The 20,632-nt window shown below is 41.6% G+C and overlaps 1 protein-coding gene across 1 annotated transcript in view; it reads left to right on the top strand.

The window, feature by feature from the left end:
• Positions 1–20,632, top strand: part of LOC119961883 (juxtaposed with another zinc finger protein 1-like) — a 174,615-nt gene that overhangs the window by 152,824 nt on the left and 1,159 nt on the right. Inside the window, exons 2-4 of the mRNA XM_038789347.1 lie at positions 581–653; positions 13,638–13,834; positions 17,698–17,867. Of these exons, the coding sequence (XP_038645275.1) occupies positions 581–653; positions 13,638–13,834; positions 17,698–17,867 (440 nt within the window). The remainder of the gene's footprint in view (positions 1–580; positions 654–13,637; positions 13,835–17,697; positions 17,868–20,632) is intronic.

Genomic DNA, 20,632 nt, shown 5'->3' with positions numbered 1-20,632 from the left:
ACATCGAGGGCCGAAGGGCCTGTTCTGTGCTGTACTGTTCTATGTTCTATGTGTTACGCACTGAACTATGCTTCCATTTGTATTTGTATCTTTTATTGTTATAAAACCATAAATGCCTTATTGAAATGTTTTTTTAAAGAGAGCGAGCTTTTGGAAAAGGATTCTAAATGAATGCCCAATACAGAAGAAAGTTTGCATTCTAATTGCAAGGGTTGCCTTTGCCTATAGGTGTAAGTGGAATAAGAACTGTATTTTCATGCAAAGTGTTGTTTGATGATAACTAGAGATAAGGTTAAGAAAGTACATGTTAGTGGCAGAATTGAAGTTGGAGTAGTTTAACATTGTTTTCTTTCAATGAAGTTTGTTTATAAAGTAACCAAGCCATATTTCTTATCATTCCCATCTTTCTGCATCGTCTAAAAACTTAAAAAAGTTGAGCCTGGTTTAATCCCTTAGAAACTATTGAGTGCTGACCAGCCATCCATAACATCTGTTCAAACCAACTATTCAATAGCTGCTTTTAAAATTCTATAATATAATATTTTTGTTAATTAACTAATTATTTATGTTGTTTTAACAGAAAACGATCCCAAGGTTCTGGAACGGCAAGAACAGCAGCAGCCATCGTATATCGCTCTAAGTTATATCAACAGGTATACATTTTATCCTCGATCGGAACTTTGTATCTGTTGAGCAATGCACTTTACTGGATGTTTGGTGAAAAGGTAGCTTATTCGATATTTCAAACATCTTGTGAATATGCTTGAAGGAAACAATATATTTGCATGTAAAAACTGTGCAAGCAGGAGTTATTTAAACTTTATATTTCTGCCATCCATTCAGTTTAATCACTTTTTGTTAAATACTGTTCCATTGTTTTCAACATATTTTTTTGGAATCCATACACTGTGACCGTGATCCTAATAGGTTAAATATTTTATTTCCCAAATCTGACTTGGAGCATTTTTATTTCTCCAGGTTTTATCTACCATTGCTTCAATGTTGCAGTGACCACTATCTCTCTCTCTTGCTAGCGGTACATTTGAAAGAGTTGATACTTTTGTGAAACAAGTCTCATGGCTACTGGGCGCAATCAGACCGAATGGGAGCAGAGTCTCATGGCGTGGGTCATTAGCCACGTTCTACCCCAATAGGAACAGAGTGTCACAGCGCGGGCGATTAGCTGCGATCTACCCCAATGGGAACAGAGTGTCACAGAGCGGGCGATTAGACGCGATCTACCCCAATAGGAACAGAGTCTCACAGCGCGGGCGATTAGCCGCGATCTACCCCAATGGGAACAGAGTGTCACAGCGCGGGCGATTAGCCGCGATCTACCCCAATGGGAACAGAGTGTCACAGCGCGGGCAATTAGCCGCGATCTACCTGAATGGGAACAGAACATAGATCATTACAGCGCCGTACAGGCCGTTCGACCCTCGAGGTTGCGCCGACCTGTGAAACCCCTCTAAAGCCGATCTACACTATTCCCTTATCGTCCATATGCCTATCCAATGACCATTTTAATGCGTTTGGTATTGGCGAGTCCACTACTGTTGCAGGCAGGGCATTCCAAGCCCTTACTACTCTGAGTAAAGAACCTACCTCTGACATCTGTCCTGTATCTATCTCCCCTCAATTTAAAGCTATGACCCCTCGTGCTAGCCATCACCATCCGAGGAAAAAGGCACTCACTGTCCACCCTATTTAATCCTCTTATCATCTTGTATGCCTCAATTAAGTCACCTCTTAACCTTCTCTCTAACAGCACAGGCGATTAGCCGCGATCTACCGAATGGGAACAGAGCGTCACAGCGCGGGCGATTAGCCGCGATCTACCCCAAAGGGAACAGAGTGTCACAGCGCGGGCGAGTAGCCGCAATCTACCCCAATGGGAACAGAGTCTCACAGCGCGGGCGATTAGCCGCGATCTACCCCAATGGGAACAGAGTGTCACAGCGCGGGCGATTAGCCGCGATCTACCCCAAAGGGAACAGAGTCTCACAGCGTGGGCGATTAGCCGCGATCTACCCCAATGGGAACAGAGTCTCACAGCGCGGGCGATTAGCCGCGATCTATCCCAATGGGAACAGAGTGTCACAGTGCGGGCGAGTAGCCGCAATCTACCCCAATGGGAACAGAGTCTCACAGCGCGGGCGATTAGCCGCGATCTATCCCAATGGAACAGAGTCTCACAGTGCGGGCGATTAGCCGCGATCTAACCCAATAGGAACAGAGTGTCACAGTGCGGGCGATTAGCCGCGATCTACCCCAATGGGAACAGAGTCTCACAGCGCGGGCGATTAGCCACGATCTACCGCAATGGGAACAGAGTGTCACAGCGCGGGCGATTAGCCGCCATCTACCCGAATGGGAACAGAGTGTCACAGAGCGGGCGATTTGCCGCGATCTACCCCAATGGGAACAGCGTCTCGCAGCGCGGGCGATTTGCCGTGATCTACCCCAATGGGAACAGAGTCTCATACTCTGACGGGCGGGCCCTCTCCGCCACTGAAAAATAGGTGGGGTTGGTCAGTAAATCCTGCCCCATGTCTCTAATTATCTCCTCCCAGGAAACCTTCTTTATACAAACTAAATTCTAATAGCCCTTCCTTTTACAATGCTTTAATTATCCCTTTTGTAGCCACAAAGTATGACTGTCTTTCAAACCAGGATTGTTTAAAAACACTCCTGCAGCAGTCACATACATCCATACACTAACTCAGGCGTTTGACCCTTGGTAGACCAAATACATATAATACAATCCATATCTAAAATTCCTACATTCAGCGCACCACACAAATGTTTAAAATAGTTTTTATAATCAAAACTTTTAAAGCTAAACTTTGACGTCGATGTACAATTCAAATCAGTTCGACAATCACAATATATGCAGTATTAAAGTAAAATTACCAAAATATGAAACATTTGCAATGAATATATAAATAGTTTCATCATATCAACATTAAATAGCACTGCAAGAAGTTTGATTTTATTTCTCTAAACCAGTTGAAACACAACATTCATTTAGATGGCTCATTTTTAAAGTCTGTGTGCATGTGTTGCAGTGAGACTGTAAAGTCAGGAGTCAGTAATTACCATGTCCATATTATTTTCTCCATAAAAAAGGATTGTGCTCTATGTACTCTTGTACTTCAAACTGCAGGAGCCGTTCTTTCATCAGCTTAAACTGCGAGTGAACAGTGGCAGCTTTCCAGGTGTACTTTGCAAATTGGGGTTTAAATGTGGAACACATCAAATTAAAATTCAATATTAATTATTTTGTCTTGCTGCAATTCTGAGTAGCTTAAGGCAGCAAGGGTAATCGTCTAATTCATTGTATGTGTCTCAGTGAGCTTAATCATTATGTCAGTTCCCTAATAAAAGGTTATTATAGAAACAAAGATCCCAATTTTACATATGGTAGACATGGGAGAATTACAGAAACTGGTCTCTAAGGTAGATTTGAGCATTCTTGACAAATGATGCCCATGCTGTGATCAGATACTCAACAAGAAATCTCGTTATTAACTAGGCCTGTATAGTTAATTAGCACTTGGGCTTCAAATTTTAAACCTGGCTTGAGATATATAATTTATCAAAAGCTGTAGCTTGCTGTCAGAATCCTATAATAAGTGTACATTATTGATGAATTGAGATTAAACTAAGATCGAAGAGAAATTGGGCTATAGGTTGAATCGTGAAAGGTCTGATTTCAATGTTTACAGAGCTAATTTGGTATTTTGCAAAATAGCTCCTGACCTAAGTGATGAACAACTACAGAACGAAACATTTTCAAAAAAAGACCCTTATTTTTGCTTATTTCCATTCTTATTTTTTCTGTTGTTGTTTATGGAATCAGGCTGACTTTATGCAGTGAACATTTTGCTTTACAACTTTTTTTCTAAACATGGGTGGAGCAACAAGAAAGTTGACCATTTGCCAGTTTCGATTTCAAGCATTTTTTTAAAAAAGGAAGTTTTTCGAAGAGCTTTGGCTTGAGTGTTATTTTTCTAGTTGCAGAAACAATAGAACATAGTGCAGCCAGCTTTTGGCACCAAATGTTTCTTTCATTCCCCAGCAGTCCACTCAGTATGCCAATCATAGTAAGATCTGAAGTATGTATTTATTTGTGGCATTGGTTTTATTGAGGTTTTATAATATTTATTCATGGATGGGTTAACCAGCTAGAACTCCGCTATGGGCATATTGGCATTTATGCTGTGGTGGCCAACTCTTAGTTTGCAGGAAATTCAAGTACTATAGCTGGATGTTGAGTGAGAATGACTGCCTCCTACATGCACCACCATTGACCTGCTGGTGGGAGTTCGTATGACTTGTCAATATTGGAATTTTACAGAGCATGTTTATAATGTAATGTTATTTCATTATCCATGAATGCTTAAACTGATCATCTGATTGGAACAAGTCACTTTTGTTGTGAATTTGAAAGTTTAGAAAAAACTTAGGGTGGAAGAATCCTTGTTCTCTTTCAAACTTTTGTAAATGCAATAAGTCTTACAAAGCCCCGCTTACTTTTTCTCACCGATTGGTAACCTTCAGGCAAACAATCTACACTTTGGGTAAGGTAAAACCTTCCAATCGTCTGAATGTTAAAAAATTTGGCATGTATTAATTTTGATGCATTGGGGGGGGGGGGGGGGGGGGGAAGAGTTGGAAGTCGGGTTATGGGAGAAGGCCCCGAGGAGAGTCAATGCATCCTCTTTGTGTGCCACGCATAGCCTGATCCAATTAAAGGTGGTCCACAGGGCTCATATGACTGTGGCCCGGATGAGCAGGTTTTTTTGAGGAGGTGGAGGACAGATGTTAGCGCTGTGGGGGAGGTCCTGCCAATCATGTCCATGTACTTTGGGCTTGTCCGAAGCGGAGGGGATTTTGGCAGGGATTCACAGAAGTCATGTCAGAGGTCCTGGAAGGGAGGGTGACTCCGAGCCCAGAGATGGCAATATTTGGAGTGTTGGAAGATCAGGGAGCCCAGGGGGGAGAGAGGCCGATGTTTTGGCCTTTGCCTCCCTGGTGGCCCGGAGACAGATTTTGTTGGGTGGAGGGACTCCAAGCCTCCAAAGTTGGGTGTTTGTGTCAGTGACATGGCAGGGTTTCTTAGAATAGAGAAGATTAAGTTCGCCTTAAGGGGCTCACTACAGGGGTTCGCTCAGAGGTAGCAGCTGTTCATCGATTTCTTCAAGGAGAATTGACCGTCAGCAGGTGAGAGTGGTGGTGGGGTCAGGGAAGGAGAGGCATGGAAGTGACAAATAAGGGTAGGGAATCTAATGTATGGTGTTGACTTCTTTATTTCTGTGTGAACCATAAGCTTTTTCTTTTATTGACCGAATGACCACACAACAAGTGTATTAGTTCAAAGACAGTTTATTAATAACACAAGACTTATTTCTATATGCAATGATACACGCGACTATGCACTAAACTAGACCTAATAACTAAGATGACCTTTACTTAACCTCGGAGTGACCGACTCTGTGCGAGAGATAAGGCCTTTATCTGTGTCCACGTGGGTCGGTCGGAGGTCTTCAGGTTCGTCACGGCTGGGCTCATCCTTCAGGAAGTGATCGCGGGTCCTTGAACTTGGCCAGTTGATACGCTGCAATTGGTCGCACACAGGCTGGTCCAAAAGAGGCCGATCCTGAGTGCACAGGGCTCCTTATCCTTCTTCTCTTTCGCGCCCTTCTGGGCGGTCCTATCTCCAGCTCCAATGGATCAATAGGGTTTCGATCACCCTCATTGATGCTGGCCAATTAGGAGGTGGATACCTCGGTGGCTGGGCGGATCTCAGCTATCATTGTCATAGGCACGTAGGCCTTTCCAAATAAGGGGAAGTGGCACCGGTTAGTCTGCTACTGCTGTAGCTCCTTGATTCAAACTCTATTGTCCTGGGGGAAATGATGATTGACCTTTAATGTTGCAAGTTTTGGTTAGGCCTGGCTTCTTTGCACAATACACAGAGGCTGTATACGTGTCAGTGTCCAAGTTGACCACAATTCCCATGGTCCTTTGCAGGTGGCCATTTTAGATGGCTACAATGGGTAGTTAGGGTCTAGAGCTGGGGAGAGTTGGGTATGTTATTGTGGGGTTTTGTGTATGTTGGACCTCTTTGTTTAAAATATTAAAATTATAAATGCCTCAATAAAATATTTTCTAAAAAAAAATTTCCCGCAACCCCTGGATCAGCACACCGCCAACACAGATTGATATTACATAAGTGAAGGCGACACCTAAAATATGCCCATAGTGGTATGTGTACCCAACTGGGCTATGCAAACCAAAGGGCCTCTCTTGAGTGCCAGTTTTAAATATACCAGGACTTTGGGCTGGAGGAGGTGGCCCAACCCTGTGGATTTTCAACTCCACAATGTTGAAAATGAAATGAAAATCGCTTATTGTCACGAGTAGGCTTCAATTAAGTTATTGTGAAAAGCACCTAGTTGCCACATTCCGGCACCTGTTTTGGAGCTAGAAAACTTTTTTGTGTTCCGTGCAGATATTTCTCCATTCATATTTTCTTCCTGCACAACATGGTACTCTCCACTCCACCTCAAAGCTCCATCCTTTGCCACCTTCATGTTGTTGCTACTCATAGATTTAACTTCCAAATGTCATCAAACAATATCCAACTGTATTGACTTGTAATTAACCACAGCACTTCAGCAATCATTGCCATCAGAAGGCAGAGAGTGGGGATAAAGGGGTCTTTTTCAGGATGGCAGCCGTTGACTAGTGGTGTGCCTCAGGGGTCTGTGCTGGGACCACAACTTTTCACAATATACATTAATGATCTGGAAGGAACAGAAGGCACTGTTGCTAAGTTTGCAGATGATACAAAGATCTACAGAGGGACAGGTAGTGTTGAGGAAGCAGGCAGGCTGCAGAAGGCTAGGAGAGTGGGCAAAGAAGTGGCAGATGGAATATAATGTGGAAAAGTGTGAGGTTATGCACTTTGGAAAGAGAAATGGAGACATAGACTATTTTCTAAATGGGGAAATGCATAGAAAATCAGAAGCACAAAGGGAGTCTTTGTTCACGATTCTCTTAAGGTTAATGTGCAGGTTCAGTCGGCAGTTAGGAAGGCAAATGCAATGTTAGCATCCATGTCGAGAAGGCTAGAATACCAGAGCAGGGATGTACTTCTGAGACTATATAAGGCTCTGGTCACATCCCATTTGGAGTATTGTGAGCAGTTTTGGGCCACGTATCTAAGGAAGGATGTGCTGGCCTTGGAAAGTGTCCAGAGGAGGTTCACAAGAATTATCCCTGGAATGAAGAGCTTGTCGTATGAGGAACGATTGAGGACTCTGGGTCTGTACTCGTGGAGTATAGAATTGTGGACGCGGAGATGATGTTTCCACTTGTAGGAAAAACTAGAAGCAGAGGACACCATCTCAGACTAAAGGTATGATCCTTTAAAACAGAGATGAGGAGGAATTTCTTCAGCCAGAGGGTGGCGAATCTGTGGAACTCTTTGCAGCAGAAGGCTGTGGAGGCCAAATCACTGAGTGTTTTTAAGACAGAGATAGATAGGTGCTTGAGTAATAAGGGGATCAGGGGTTATGGGGAGACAGTAGGAGAATGGGGATGAGAAAAATATCAGCCATGATTGAATGGCAGAGCAGACTCGATGTGCCGAGTGGCCTAATCCTGCTCCTATGTGTTATGGTCTTATGCCTAAACTCAAAATAGTGCTACCTCAGTGTCTTTAAGACATAGATGAGCATTAAATCTTCAAATGCTATCCACCAATAGGGAACAGCTGCTCCCCTTAGTTGAAGGGTCGGTCACGAGGGGACACAAGTTCAAGGTGAGGGGTGGGAGGTTCTGGGGGGATTTGAGGAAAATGTTTTTTAACCAAAGGGTGGTGACAGTCTGGAACGCAGTGCCTGGGAAGGTATTAGAGGCGGGTTGCCTCACATCCTTTAAAAAATACCTAGATGAGCACATGGCACGTCTTAACAATCAAGGCTAGGCCAAGTGCTTGCAAATGGGATTAGGATTGGCAGATCAGCTGCCTTTCATGCGGTGGTGCAGACCCGATGGGCTGAAGGGTCTTTTCTGCAATCTATTTTTCTGTGATTCTGTGAATATAACTATTTAATTCCATTTTTACACAATTGTCCACTTTCACAACATTGCCCACTTTCACCACTGCTGTTGGAGCCTTTGTCCATGCTATCATTAATGACAGGTTTGATTATGTCATGCAGGGTAGAATTTGGAAGGCCTGCTGAACCCTATATTAACTTCAACGCAACTAAAACTCGCCCAGCTGCATTTGTCACTCACTAAAGTTTACTCGCTTATCACCCTTGCCCTCATTGTCCTCACCAATGTGTATTGCCACACCAAAGACCCCTGTCCTTGTTTACAATCACTGCATGGCTTTGCTATGCTTATGTTTGCAACCTGGCCAAGTTCAGTGTCACTGATGTCCAATTGGTTGTGGAGTTTTGGATAGTTGATCACCAATAACCTATTGAAATACAATGGGGTGTAACTACGTAGATGTAACCAGTAGGATAGATAAAAGAAAGCCAATAGACAGAGTATACTTGGATTTGCAAAAGGCATTCAATAAGTTGGTGGCACAATGGTTAGCACTGCTGCCTCACAGTACCAGGGACTCTGGTTCAATTTGGCCTTGAGTGACTGCCTTTGTGGAATCTGCAAATTCTCCTCGTGTCTGCGTGGGTTTCCTCCGGGTGCTCCAGTTTCCTCCCACAGTCCAAAGATATGCAGGTTAGGTGGATTGCCAATGCTAAATTGCTCCTTAGAGTTCAAAGATGTGTAGGTTAGGTTGAGGGGTTATTGGGGCAGGGTGGGGGAGTGGGCTTGAGTGGAGTGCTCTTTCAGAGGGTAAGTGCAGACTCGATAGGCTGAATGGCCTCCTGCACTGTAGGGATTCTATGATTCGAAGGGGCCTCATGAAAGGTTAATAGAAATGCTATGGACTAATGGATTTGGGGGTAATATATCAACATATATATATAAGATTGTTTAATGGACAGGAAACAAGAATAGAGATACGTGTGACATTTTCAAGTTGGTTGTGATTAGTGGAGTGCCATAAGGATCAATGCTGGGGCCTTAACTATTTACAATCAATGTGAAGGACTTGGATAAACAGGCAATGGGTAAGGTATCTAATTTTCCAACTATAAAATTTAGCTGGTAATGCAAGCTGTGAGGAGGACACATACAAACGTACAAATTAGGAGCAGGAGTAGATCATTCAGCTGCTCGAGTCTGCTCCGCCATTGATAAAATCATGGCTGTGGCCTCCATTTTCTGTCTACCTCCTATACTCTTTGACTGCCTTGTCAGGCAAGAATCTATCTAACTTCGCCTTAAAAATTTTCAGTGAACCTGCCTCAACTGCTGTCTGGGGAAGGACATTGCCTGAGGCCGCCCTCTGAAGCACCCTGCCCGACCGGCCGAGTTCCCGATGGTGTCGGTCGCGAATGGTCGGGAACATCGGGAACTCGGCGTGGCGGCTGCGGACTCAGTCCAGTGCCGCCACAGTCAGGGGAGGGCCGATTCGCGGGCAGGGGGACAATATCAGGGGCTGGGGTACTGTGGGGGAGTGGTTTGGGGCGCATGAGCCAGCCAAAGGGGGGGCACTATTTTGGCGGCCGGGCCCACGAGCGACCTCCGCCATCTAGCATGGTGCAGCCGCTGCAGGCCGCTACTGTGTGCATGCGTGGCCAAAGACCCGGCAATTCTCCGGGGCGTATTGGCAGCTAGAGCCAGGTGCTCTATGCTGCCGGCATGCTAGCCCCCAGCAAAACAAGGAATCGGTGGTAATTTTACGGCATTTCTTTCTTGCCGCCACCTTTCCCATGTTGGCATGGGGACATAGCCCCAGAATTGGAGAATCCAGCCCAGGATCTTCATTGCAGGCTGTAGTCTGGCCAACTGACCTGGGAAAGAGGTCGGAGTAAGCCACAGAGACTACTGGGTGACAGCCCACCTCAGTGTCATTGGGCTTTGTCCTCGGTACAACGAAAAAAGTAAGACCCTCAAGCCTCACACCCCACACAATCCTCATGCCTCCCTTGCCAGGTATGTCGTCTTCCACCAACTCTTCGTGGATCCTCTTACCCCATGTCATGCCAATAGACCCACTAATGTAGAACCAATTAACTATGTGACATTAAGTTTTGTTACTTTAAAAAAAAGTCATTTATTCATTACTACCCACTATGTTTTTTTTAAGTCCTTTTACTACAGGTTGTTTCAGCAGAGTAATGGATTTCTGGGGTCTTAGCCAAGCTTCATTATGCATTCTTGGTTGTGTGACCAGGCATTCATTAGGGTACTGAAACACATGAACTGCAGAGAAAATATTACTTGATTATCAGCTCTAGCTCTCTGATCTCTGCTGTCAATCGCACAACATTTATTTACACACGGTTAAGGGATTTCAAGTGCATGTTGTTTCTGCTACTGATACTGTGAAGTGTCTGGATGACTGACACTTTCATTTACCTATAGTAAAAATACTTTTTTTAACATGTGAAAAGGAAAGAATGAATGACTTTTTGTTACACATCCTATTGTAACTATAGAGCCTTGTTTCTTTACAGTGTATAGTGGGTGAATGGGCATATAAGTGCCATAGCTTGGCATAGAGAGCATGAGAGCCATGGTGGTCGTGGTTATTGCCTGGCACGGGGGCATGAGAGGACATGGGGGTAGGTGGGGGATGTAGCCTGGCATGGGGGGGGGGGGCGTGGCATGAGGATCACCATGTGAATTTGCCTTTTTAAAGGTTCCCTCATGCAGACCAAGGTTTATGACACCTCTGAGGAGTCATGAACCACGACTCTATAAAAAGATGGTCCGACCCCATGAGAATTGAAGAGGAGTAGGATATACCTATCTCTGCAATGGAGTAAGCAGGGTCAGGAGTTCCAGATATAGACTTTTGACCCATACTAACCTGAACTCTTAAAGGCACTCATGAAAATCTGAAATCCTACGAATGGATTCGGGAGCACCAGAGTCGGGACCAGCCCGCTAATTTTAAAAGGCTCCCAACTCATCCCCAACTCAGCAGAAATTCAGGCTTCATGTTCATTTTACAACTTACTCCCTCATCTATCCTTGCGTCATCAGCAAATTTAGCAACCATACATTTGGTCATTTTATCCAAGTCATTGATATAGATTGTAAATAGTTAATGCCCCCAACACTGATCCCTATGGCATTCCATTGTTTACATATTGTCAACCTGAAAATGACCCATTTAAACTTACTATATTTCCTGTTAGCTAACCAATCCTCGATCCATGCTCGTATGTTATTCCTGACACCAGGAGATCTTATTTTGTGTCGTTAACTTTGATGTGCCACTTTGCCCAATACCTTTTGGAATTACGAGTATATCACATCTATAGGTTTCCCTTTATCTGCGTTGCTTATTACTTCCTTGAAGAACTCTAATAAATTAATCAAATACTGCTTCCCTTTCACAAAGCAGTTGTAAAGGGATACAGTTTAAGTGATTGGACAATAATGTGGCAGATGGATATATAATTTGGAAAGTGTGAGGTTAGTCACTTTAGTTGTAAGAATGGAAAAACAAAATATTTTTTAATAGGCCTGTAATTTGTTGCTGTTCAGAGGAACTTGGGTGTGCTCGTACAATAATCATAGAAAGTTAGCATGCAGATACAGCAAGCATCTGTGAAGGCCAATGGCATGTTGGCCTTCATTGCAAGGGATTAGAATGAAGAAGTCCTGCTGCAATTGTACAGGGCTTTGGTGAGATAGTATCTGGAATATTGTGTGCAATTTTGGTCTCCATATTTAAAGAAGGATATACTTGCCATTGAATGCAGTATGGCCAAGGTTCACTGACGGGAGGCTGAGTAAATTGGAGTTTAGAAGAGTGAGAGGTGATCTCAGTGAAATGCTGAGGATGTTGACTGGGAAGAGATTGGGAGGTTGTTTCCTCTCGTTGGGATGAGAATTTAGGACTGAGATGAAAAGAAGTCTCTTTACTTTTAAGGGGTTGTGAAGCCTTGAAATTCTCCATGACTGAGGGTTCTGGATGCTCCATCATAAACATATTTAAGGCTGAGATAGGCAGATTTTTGGTTACAGGGAAGTTGAAGCCATTGTAATGAGTGGTGGAGCAGGCTTGACAGGCCTGTATGGTTTACTCCTCCTATTTCTTATGTTCACTAATTGTGAAAAGAAGAAAAAACAAATAACAGCTCATTGTGAATCCCCCCTTCTAAACATAATTTTACAAAATATGGGGGGGCCTCACGGCAGCATGGTGGTTAGCATCAATGCTTCACAGCTCCAGGGTCCCAGGTTCGATTCCCGGCTGGGTCACTGTCTGTGTGGAGTCTGCACGTCCTCCCCGTGTGTGCGTGGGTTTCCTCCGGGTGCTCCGGTTTCCTCCCACAGTCCAAAGATGTGCGGGTTAGGTGGATTGGCCATGCTAAATTGCCCGTAGTGTAAGGTTAATGGAGGGATTGTTGGGTTACGGGTATACGGGTTACGTGGGTTTAAGTAGAGTGATCATTGCTCGGCACAACATCGAGGGCCGAAGGGCCTGTTCTGTGCTGTACTGTTCTATGTTCTATAAGTAAAAATATCCAATTGGACAGTACTGTTGACTGAATTATGTGTCATGATTCACAATGACCCATAGGGGTCTCTGATACATCACAGAATGGCCTTTTGTCCATTTATGATCCGTAATTGAAACCCTAATTTTTCTTATCACTCTTAAGGATAGGTACCTCATTTGTTATAAGTGGCAAATAAGTTTTCCTCCCTGCTTTGCATTCTTCAACCCAGAGGAAAGCTTAGCCTTATTTATTGTAAGTTTATCGACGGAAATGGTGATATCCCACATGCCCAGAGTCCCTGCTGTCCAAATATACTGCACGACTGTGTACCAAGTTAGCTCCAGAGGCTTCTGAATTTTAATGATGTTGGAGTTATTGTGTGTCCTTCAGCTTGTTAAACTGACATGGCCACTCTATAAATCATAATACCTGTGCATCATAAAATCAATACAAAAATGCCAACTCAGCGTAAACCCTCAAGTATTTTTTTCCCTTGCAAGGATCTAACAGTTTAAACTTCAGATGATAACAGACTAGATGGTTGCATAAGAGCAGAATATATTTTAATTTACATTGAGGTCGGTACATAAATATCCCAGGCAAACATGGAGAAAAGAGATACAGTAGTTTAAATTTTGGTGTTTAATTTTGAGGTCCTGTTATCTGTACTACAACTCGAGTTTAAACTTCTTTATTTTTGTCCTCGAGCAAAAAAGAGGGAAGCTTAAATAGTCAATAAATGCTAATCCAGTTAGAACTCTTGCACACAGCTTGTGGGTATTTTGGAACTTGTTTTGTTTCATCTTGCCTTGAAAGTGGTGATCCCCAGAGTCCACGAGTACAGCTCGAGGCCTCACAGACTTGTAATAAGATCTTTCAAGTTTAACCTCTATTTGTAGATGCAGTAAATACCTTAATATTTAAAAGTAACCAGTAGGCTGTCAAAATTGTGGCCTGGTCTTCACTATCCGTAATCATATACCTGTTTTCTTTTATCTTATTGACGTTCCTGAACCTATTCAGGTTTCTGACTGATGCTGCCCGCCGTGAACGTGAGCAGATGAGAAAAAGACATCAGGCTAAGTTAACGCCAGCCCTCTCCAGTCCTGTGGGAAGAGGGGGCACACCTGCATCACCTCATCCTGGCAATGGGAGTTCAGCTTTTCCAGGGACGCCACCAGTTACACCATCCTCTTCTGCCTGCAGTGGAACACCAACAGGTTAGTACTTTTTAAAAGAAAAACTACATTTTTGCCTTATGGCTGCCAGGTTTGGGTAATTTTGTCAATGATAAATTTACTTTGCCATTTATACATAGAATAATAGAATCCCTGCAGTACAGAAGGAGGACATCGAGGTTGTAATCGACCCTTGGAAAGAGTACCCTGCCTAGGCCCACACTCCCACCCTAGCCCTGCAATCTAGTAACCCCACCTAACCTTTTGGACAGTAAGGAGCAATTTAGCATGGACAATCCACCTAACCTGCACATCTTTGGATTGTGGAGGAAATCAGGGCAACCGGAGGAAACCCACGCAGACGGGGAGAAAGTGCAAACTCCACACAGGCAGTCACCCAAGGTCGGAATTGAACCTTGGTCCCTGGTGCTGTGAGTCAGCAGTTCTAACCACTGTGCCACCATGCCCATATGCATTTTAAATTGATATTAACATAGAAGATAAAACATGGCATCCCTACAGTGCAGAAAGAGGCTTTTCAGCCCATTGAGTCTGCACCAACCCTCTGAAAGAGCACAGTACCTGGACACAATTCCCCACCCTATTCTGTAACCCCACCTGGAACAATTTAACATGGCCAATCTACCTAACCTGTATACCATGCCAAATACATTTTTGATTTCCTAAATGCGAATGAGGTTGAATTCTACAAGAAAATTTGGCGTTAGGCCACTATAAATGATGGTAGGCTTATTTAGTTTGGCAAAGTAATTTTAACTAAATATCCTGTTTTGCTGATAATGGAATTGAATGAATGCTGGTGGAATTAAGGTGATTAGGTGATCCTTGATTTTAATATAATTTCATTGGAATGAGTGGTTTGGCCATGCTGCTCCTCTGGTCAAGAATGCAAAAGGGAAACAACTATAAATTTCTTTTACAGCATTCCTTTGACATAAATCTTCCAAGGAGTTTTATAGAGATGGGAAAATGGAGATTGGGGGGCAACCAACGCTTTGGTGAAAGAGGTGGGTTTTATGGAGTAACTTGAAAAGAGGGAGAGAGGTGAAGGAAATTCAAGAGAAGGTTTGGCTGCTAGTGGGGTGAAGGGGTGGAGGATAATGAAGCTGGAGCCAGGAATGAGTTTAGAGAGGGGTTGGGCATTTTAGAATTGGAGGAGAGAAGGGGATGAGGAGCAGTGAAGCCATGGCTGAGAGATAATCACTTATTGTCACAAGTAGGCTTCAATGAAGTTACTGTGAAAAGTCCCTAGTCGCCACATTCCGGCGCCTGTTCGTGGAGGACGGTACGGGAATTGAACCTGCGCTGCTGGCATTGTTCTGCATTACAAGCCAGCTGTTTAGCCCACTGTGCTAAATGTGGCTGAGACTGGATGGCTATTAGGTCAAGGATTTTGGATTTGAGGCAATTACGATTGGGCAGTGGTGGGCATAATGTATCTGGAAGGAAATATTGAAGTAGCTGAGCCCCAAAATAAATGATTATTGAATCAGGGTGCTGGTGGTAACAAATTTAATAATGACATTAGGGCTTAAAGGAAACATCTATATATATATATATATATATATATATATAAAATATATATATATTAGGCTGGCCCCTGAACTTGTATTGGATCTATTATAAATCCAGGAAACAAAAGTTTTACCACAGCTGAGGTATGTTGGTTTGTGCATTTTCCATTGTATGCATGCATACTAAACATGGAATACGCGAAGAGTCCAGCAGCTAATACAGTGCTTATGTGTATGGCAGACATTCCTGTGGGATCTATGGAGTCATAACAACCTTTCCAGCTTTTATTTTCTATTGTATATTGTTTTTGGTTGGGGGTGAGAAAAACGCTTGATATCAGATTTCTGCTTTGCAGTATTCCAGTTTTTAAACTTCCAAGTCATAAACTTAAGGCAAAATCAAATACACATTTAGACTCTCCTCCTCCTCCTCCATAAAATAGCTTTCAATAAACGTGTAACTAGTTATTTGAAGAAAGTAATATAAACCTAAGGTATTCACCACTCAACTAAACGCAGTGAATTCAGATTTCCAGCATACTATGCAGGTCACATAGTGTCCTCTTTGATCACAACGGCTAAAATATGAAAGTAACAGTTTAATAAATTGTTTTATATAATTTGATCATTTGAAGCAGACCATTTATGTAGCACAAGATTGTGCTTAAAGTGTTTTCCTGGAGGGAGGTACACTGTGTGGGGCAAATGGGAACCCTGGGGATGACCTGGTGGTGCTCTTTAGTATTTTAATAAGGTTGTAATGTGATAGCTATACTGAAAACTGCAGCCACAGTTACTTGCACGCAAAGCTGTACACAAGGTACTGTAAGGTTTAATATGTTCTGAACAGTGTGATTTCCAATGCGAAAAATGTAATTTCTAACTGAATATTACAAGTTAATGAATCAACAATTTTGCAAGATGTATTTTGGGTATACTGTGTTAGTTAAAAAATACAGCAGAACTTATTCAGATAATATTGTGATATCTTTTGAATTTATATTGATAGAAATATTTTGTATACTTAACAATATTTAGATTTTGCCAGGCAAATTCAAGCAGAAAGATCAGACTCCCAGCTTCATGTACATTCATGGCATGCATCTTGTTGCACAGCTGTGCATCACATTAGAGAAGGCAAATTAACATTAAAATGTCTTCTGAAGTGGATGCTAATTGCAGACTGTTAATTACTGTCATTAGGTAGGCTGCTAAGAGGTGCAACAAAGCATCAGACTCATGATCTTGTTGTTTGAAAATGATCTCCATCTAATAAAAAACATGTCACTTACAGAAATTGTAAATGCAAAATTTGCTGATGCAGTTGAAAATTTCACCATCAGTAGCCTTCTTGTGATGGATGCTTTCTTGACACTGTTTCAGTGTTTAGAGTCTGAAAATAATGAGTATCAATGTTCTATCATCAGAATATGCAAAGCTGAAATAGCCCATGCCTCTTTTAGCTAAAAGGAATGTTGCAGACACTTTGCACAGTTATGATACTGAACCGTACGATTTAGTTCCACATTTGGTTGGTGTTCAAAACAAGACTGCAGTAGACTTTCAATAGAACCTTAATCAGTGCACATAAACTTAGGTTGGAAATGAGCTGTTTGCACCAATAATATTTATAGACTGCATTATGACATTAATTGGCTGGTTTTCAATACACCTTTCTGCATAAAATAAGGGTTTCCATTGTAGTTTTGTGCTTAAAGATGATGATTAAGGTTCTAAATTTTCAGGTAGTGAATCGTAAAGTAGAATCCTATACTGATGACCTCATTGTTAGAATCTTATAAAAGTTGATTGAGGTTTTCTAAGTGAAGGGGGAGTGTGTACCCTTTCGTACCCCTAACCTTTTGAAAGAATATCTGTTTTTCTGTTTAAAGAGAAAGCAGCTCTCTTTTCCATTTGCTCTTTTTTCGCTTCCTCCTTTCCCGTGGTCATCATTGTAGCTTTCTCTTTTCTGTGTGCAGTGCTTGTTGAATGTTTATTCTTGCTTCAGTCGCTTGGTTAGTGTGCTGCTAGTTGAAATGATTCATGGCCCTGACAGATGTCTGGTACAGCTGGATGTGTCCTTGATCATCCCAAAAGTCTGGACAGCACTGTCATTCACCATTGCCCAAATTATCTTTGTATTGACTGTGGAACCCTCTGTGACAGAACTGTAATGGCTAATTACCCAGGATGCCTTTGGCAGTTCAAAACACAAGTGTTTGCTGTGTGTTTATTGAATGCTATATATTTATAGTGTTCATAGGGGAGGGGAAGTAAACAGGAATCTTCGTTTAAAGGAATTCACCTAAAAATGGATTTTTTAAAAAAGAAACCTTGACCATGCATTTACTTTCTTTCCTGAATCTTTAGGCAGTGAATTAGATGAAGAAGAAATTGAATGTGAAGATTCCGACAGTGATGAATCATGGACAACAGAAAGTGCTATTAGCTCTGAGACTATTCTAAGTTCAATGTGCTTGAATGGGGATGATGAGAAGCCATTTGCTTGCCCTGTACCTGGCTGTAAAAAGAGGTATAAGGTACGTATTGTGTCCAGCAAACAAGCTGTCCTTGGAAATGCCAATAAAAATGCACTTAAAAGGTGACGCCTTTCTATTTAAACTGTTCCACAATGAATAATATATAACCAAGATCAGAGATTTCATTTTTCACAAGTTTACAAATTAACAAGCTTTTTCTCAGTGTTGCTGTGAATCATAAATGTGTATTAGAATGAGGTTTTTGGAGAGGGAATAGAGGGTACAAAATCCCATTCTGACTGTTAGTGAAGATGATGAGTTCCCTGGAGGCCAGACAAACCATAGTGGGAACAGCTTTTCACACAAAGAATACAGTAATTTGCTGCATCCTGTCCAAGTCCTGTTTGAATGTCAGTCCTGTCTTAATTACCAGTATAACAAAGCTATTCTATGTTATTCTGAAATCTTTCTGGCTCCATGTCTGATGCACGAGAGCCGTCCAGCTGAATTGCTCAAACATCATTATTGAAAGAGCAAGCAGACTCGGTAGATTAATAGTCTTTGGAATGCCTGGTACAATGGAGGTAACAACAAATAAAGGGTAATGGTTTAGACGGAAGCCTAAACCAGATCGTCTGTAGGGGATAATGCAAGGCAAATTTGCTGTTTTTGATGAGCTGCTACTACGTGTCTGAGGCGGAAGTAGTGGTACGGAGCGAGGCTTAATGCAAAAATCTGCTAAATTAGTTAAGCTTGAATTTGACTGTGGAAACTAGAGCAGAAATGCTGAATTGATAAACATGTAAATATGTTGAGAATTGTTTACTTTTAAAATGTAATATTTCAGAAAGGTAACTTTTCCAATTCCAATTCTGATTTATGTCTTGCCTAAATTTCTGATTTGACATTTAGTTAAGTATAACTCAATCTTAATTTGTGACCACTTTATCGGTTGAAACATTTGAGGGAGATTCCATGTAACATTAAAATCACACCTGTAAATAATTTTCATGTTAATAACCTGCTCCTTGGACCACAGATTCACGGTTGTTTTTCCTTTGTTTAATGGATAATGGTGCCCGTCATATAGGCAGTGATGATAAGTCTTAACTGTCATTGTTGTACACTTCCTTCTGATTAATGCTACTAATATTAGCCTGAAGTTTGGTTTTATAAACACAAGTAGGAAAAATTTCTGGCATTATGAAAAGGTCCCCAGGTACTTAATTTACTGCACTAACTTTTATTACAAGATTGTCATACACATCTAAGATTGCTGTTAACCTGCATTTATTTCTATTGGTTTTGAAAACATGAATCATTGCAACAAAAACTTGCATTTAATACAGAAAATTAATTTCTGCATTGAGCTTTGTTTCAGGAAAAGTGAAATGCATTTTGTTCATTTTTAATCAAATGATTATGCTGACAGCAGCTAAGTTATCTTAAGCTGAGACACAACTCTTCAACCTGCATAAACTTTGTTACTAAAGTTAGTGTGCTTTAGACTTCTAACTTTTTACTTTTCCCTGAATTTTCTTTACTCCCTTTCTTTGCTAAAGCATTGATTCCCTTGCTAAATATTGCGCTACATTGTCGAGAAAAGTTGTATTTCTATATATTTTATACATGTGTAATTTGAAATATAGGTAAATATCTGCCATGATATAACCATTTGGAATAGTGATATTTTGAGATTATGCAGGGATGTGCAGCAGCGTCAAGTTATGAGTACCAGCCCATTTAACTGTGAAGTGGACTTGGTAGAGATGAACAGTATCGACTTTAGCAAACACTGCTCATCAATTTACTCCTACTTAAAATCTAAAGGCAACTAAACTCCAATGGGCCAAAAAACCTTTAGCGAGCTCTATTTGCACTTAATTCCAGCTTGGTACAGTCTGCTTATCTGCATTTCAGTCCAGTTGTGGCAAAGGAACAATTAGCCTTTTGTGATCTGTTAACACATCAAAAAAACTTCATGTCTGAAGTTCAAACTGTATCCATTATTATACATTTGGGCCCTTGATTTTAGTCTTCATTGTTTAATTTCATTTCTATGTATATGTTCTGACTAGAAAATTCAAGTCAATTTGGTCGCCGACTGCAAATTTCACTGGTTTCCTGTCCATTTGATAAATACCCATTTTTGTCGGAAGGAAATCAAAACCACTACAGTTTTTCATTAATTTGTTAATTGGAATACCTTTTTGACAGCAGAGAAACCTAATCCTTTCGTCTGGTTCCTGGACAATATAATTGTTAAGAGGTGCTTAGAATTCCAAGTATTTTATGGTAGTTGAAGGCAGAGCACAGCCCACCCACAACTACAGTTAGATCTATTAGAACCCTGTGTTGCAGAGTTGACAGGATTACTGCTTGTTAAATATATTAAACACAAAACATACCTGGGGAGGAAAAGGGCAAGCAAGTAGGAAATCTACCCGTGGAAAAAAAAAAGTGAAATCAAAAGATAAAACCATTTAAACTGAAACAACATGTAAGGATCACATTTTGATGTAACTGCCTTTACTATAATGTATACCTATCATTTTCCTGCAACTTTAGACCTCTTGCTGGCTTTGAGACTGATGGTGATTGATATAATGTGTAATGCAAGGAGTGATAAACTATATAAGCTTTTACAAGTTGATCTCAGTGGGAATGGGATATCAAGAATTCCAAATGTCTGCCTTGAAACTTTGATAGTACAGGTGAACAGTGACGTGGACTGTTTCTGACAGGTTATGGAAATAATATTTAAAATGCATTCATTAGCTCTGACATTAGCTAAATAATTTCCAGTCACCTTGCTTTTGTGAATT

This window comes from Scyliorhinus canicula, chromosome 2, assembly GCF_902713615.1.
Source record: "Scyliorhinus canicula chromosome 2, sScyCan1.1, whole genome shotgun sequence".
Lineage (NCBI taxonomy): Eukaryota > Metazoa > Chordata > Chondrichthyes > Carcharhiniformes > Scyliorhinidae > Scyliorhinus > Scyliorhinus canicula.
This window is presented reverse-complemented; position numbering and strand designations above follow the sequence as displayed.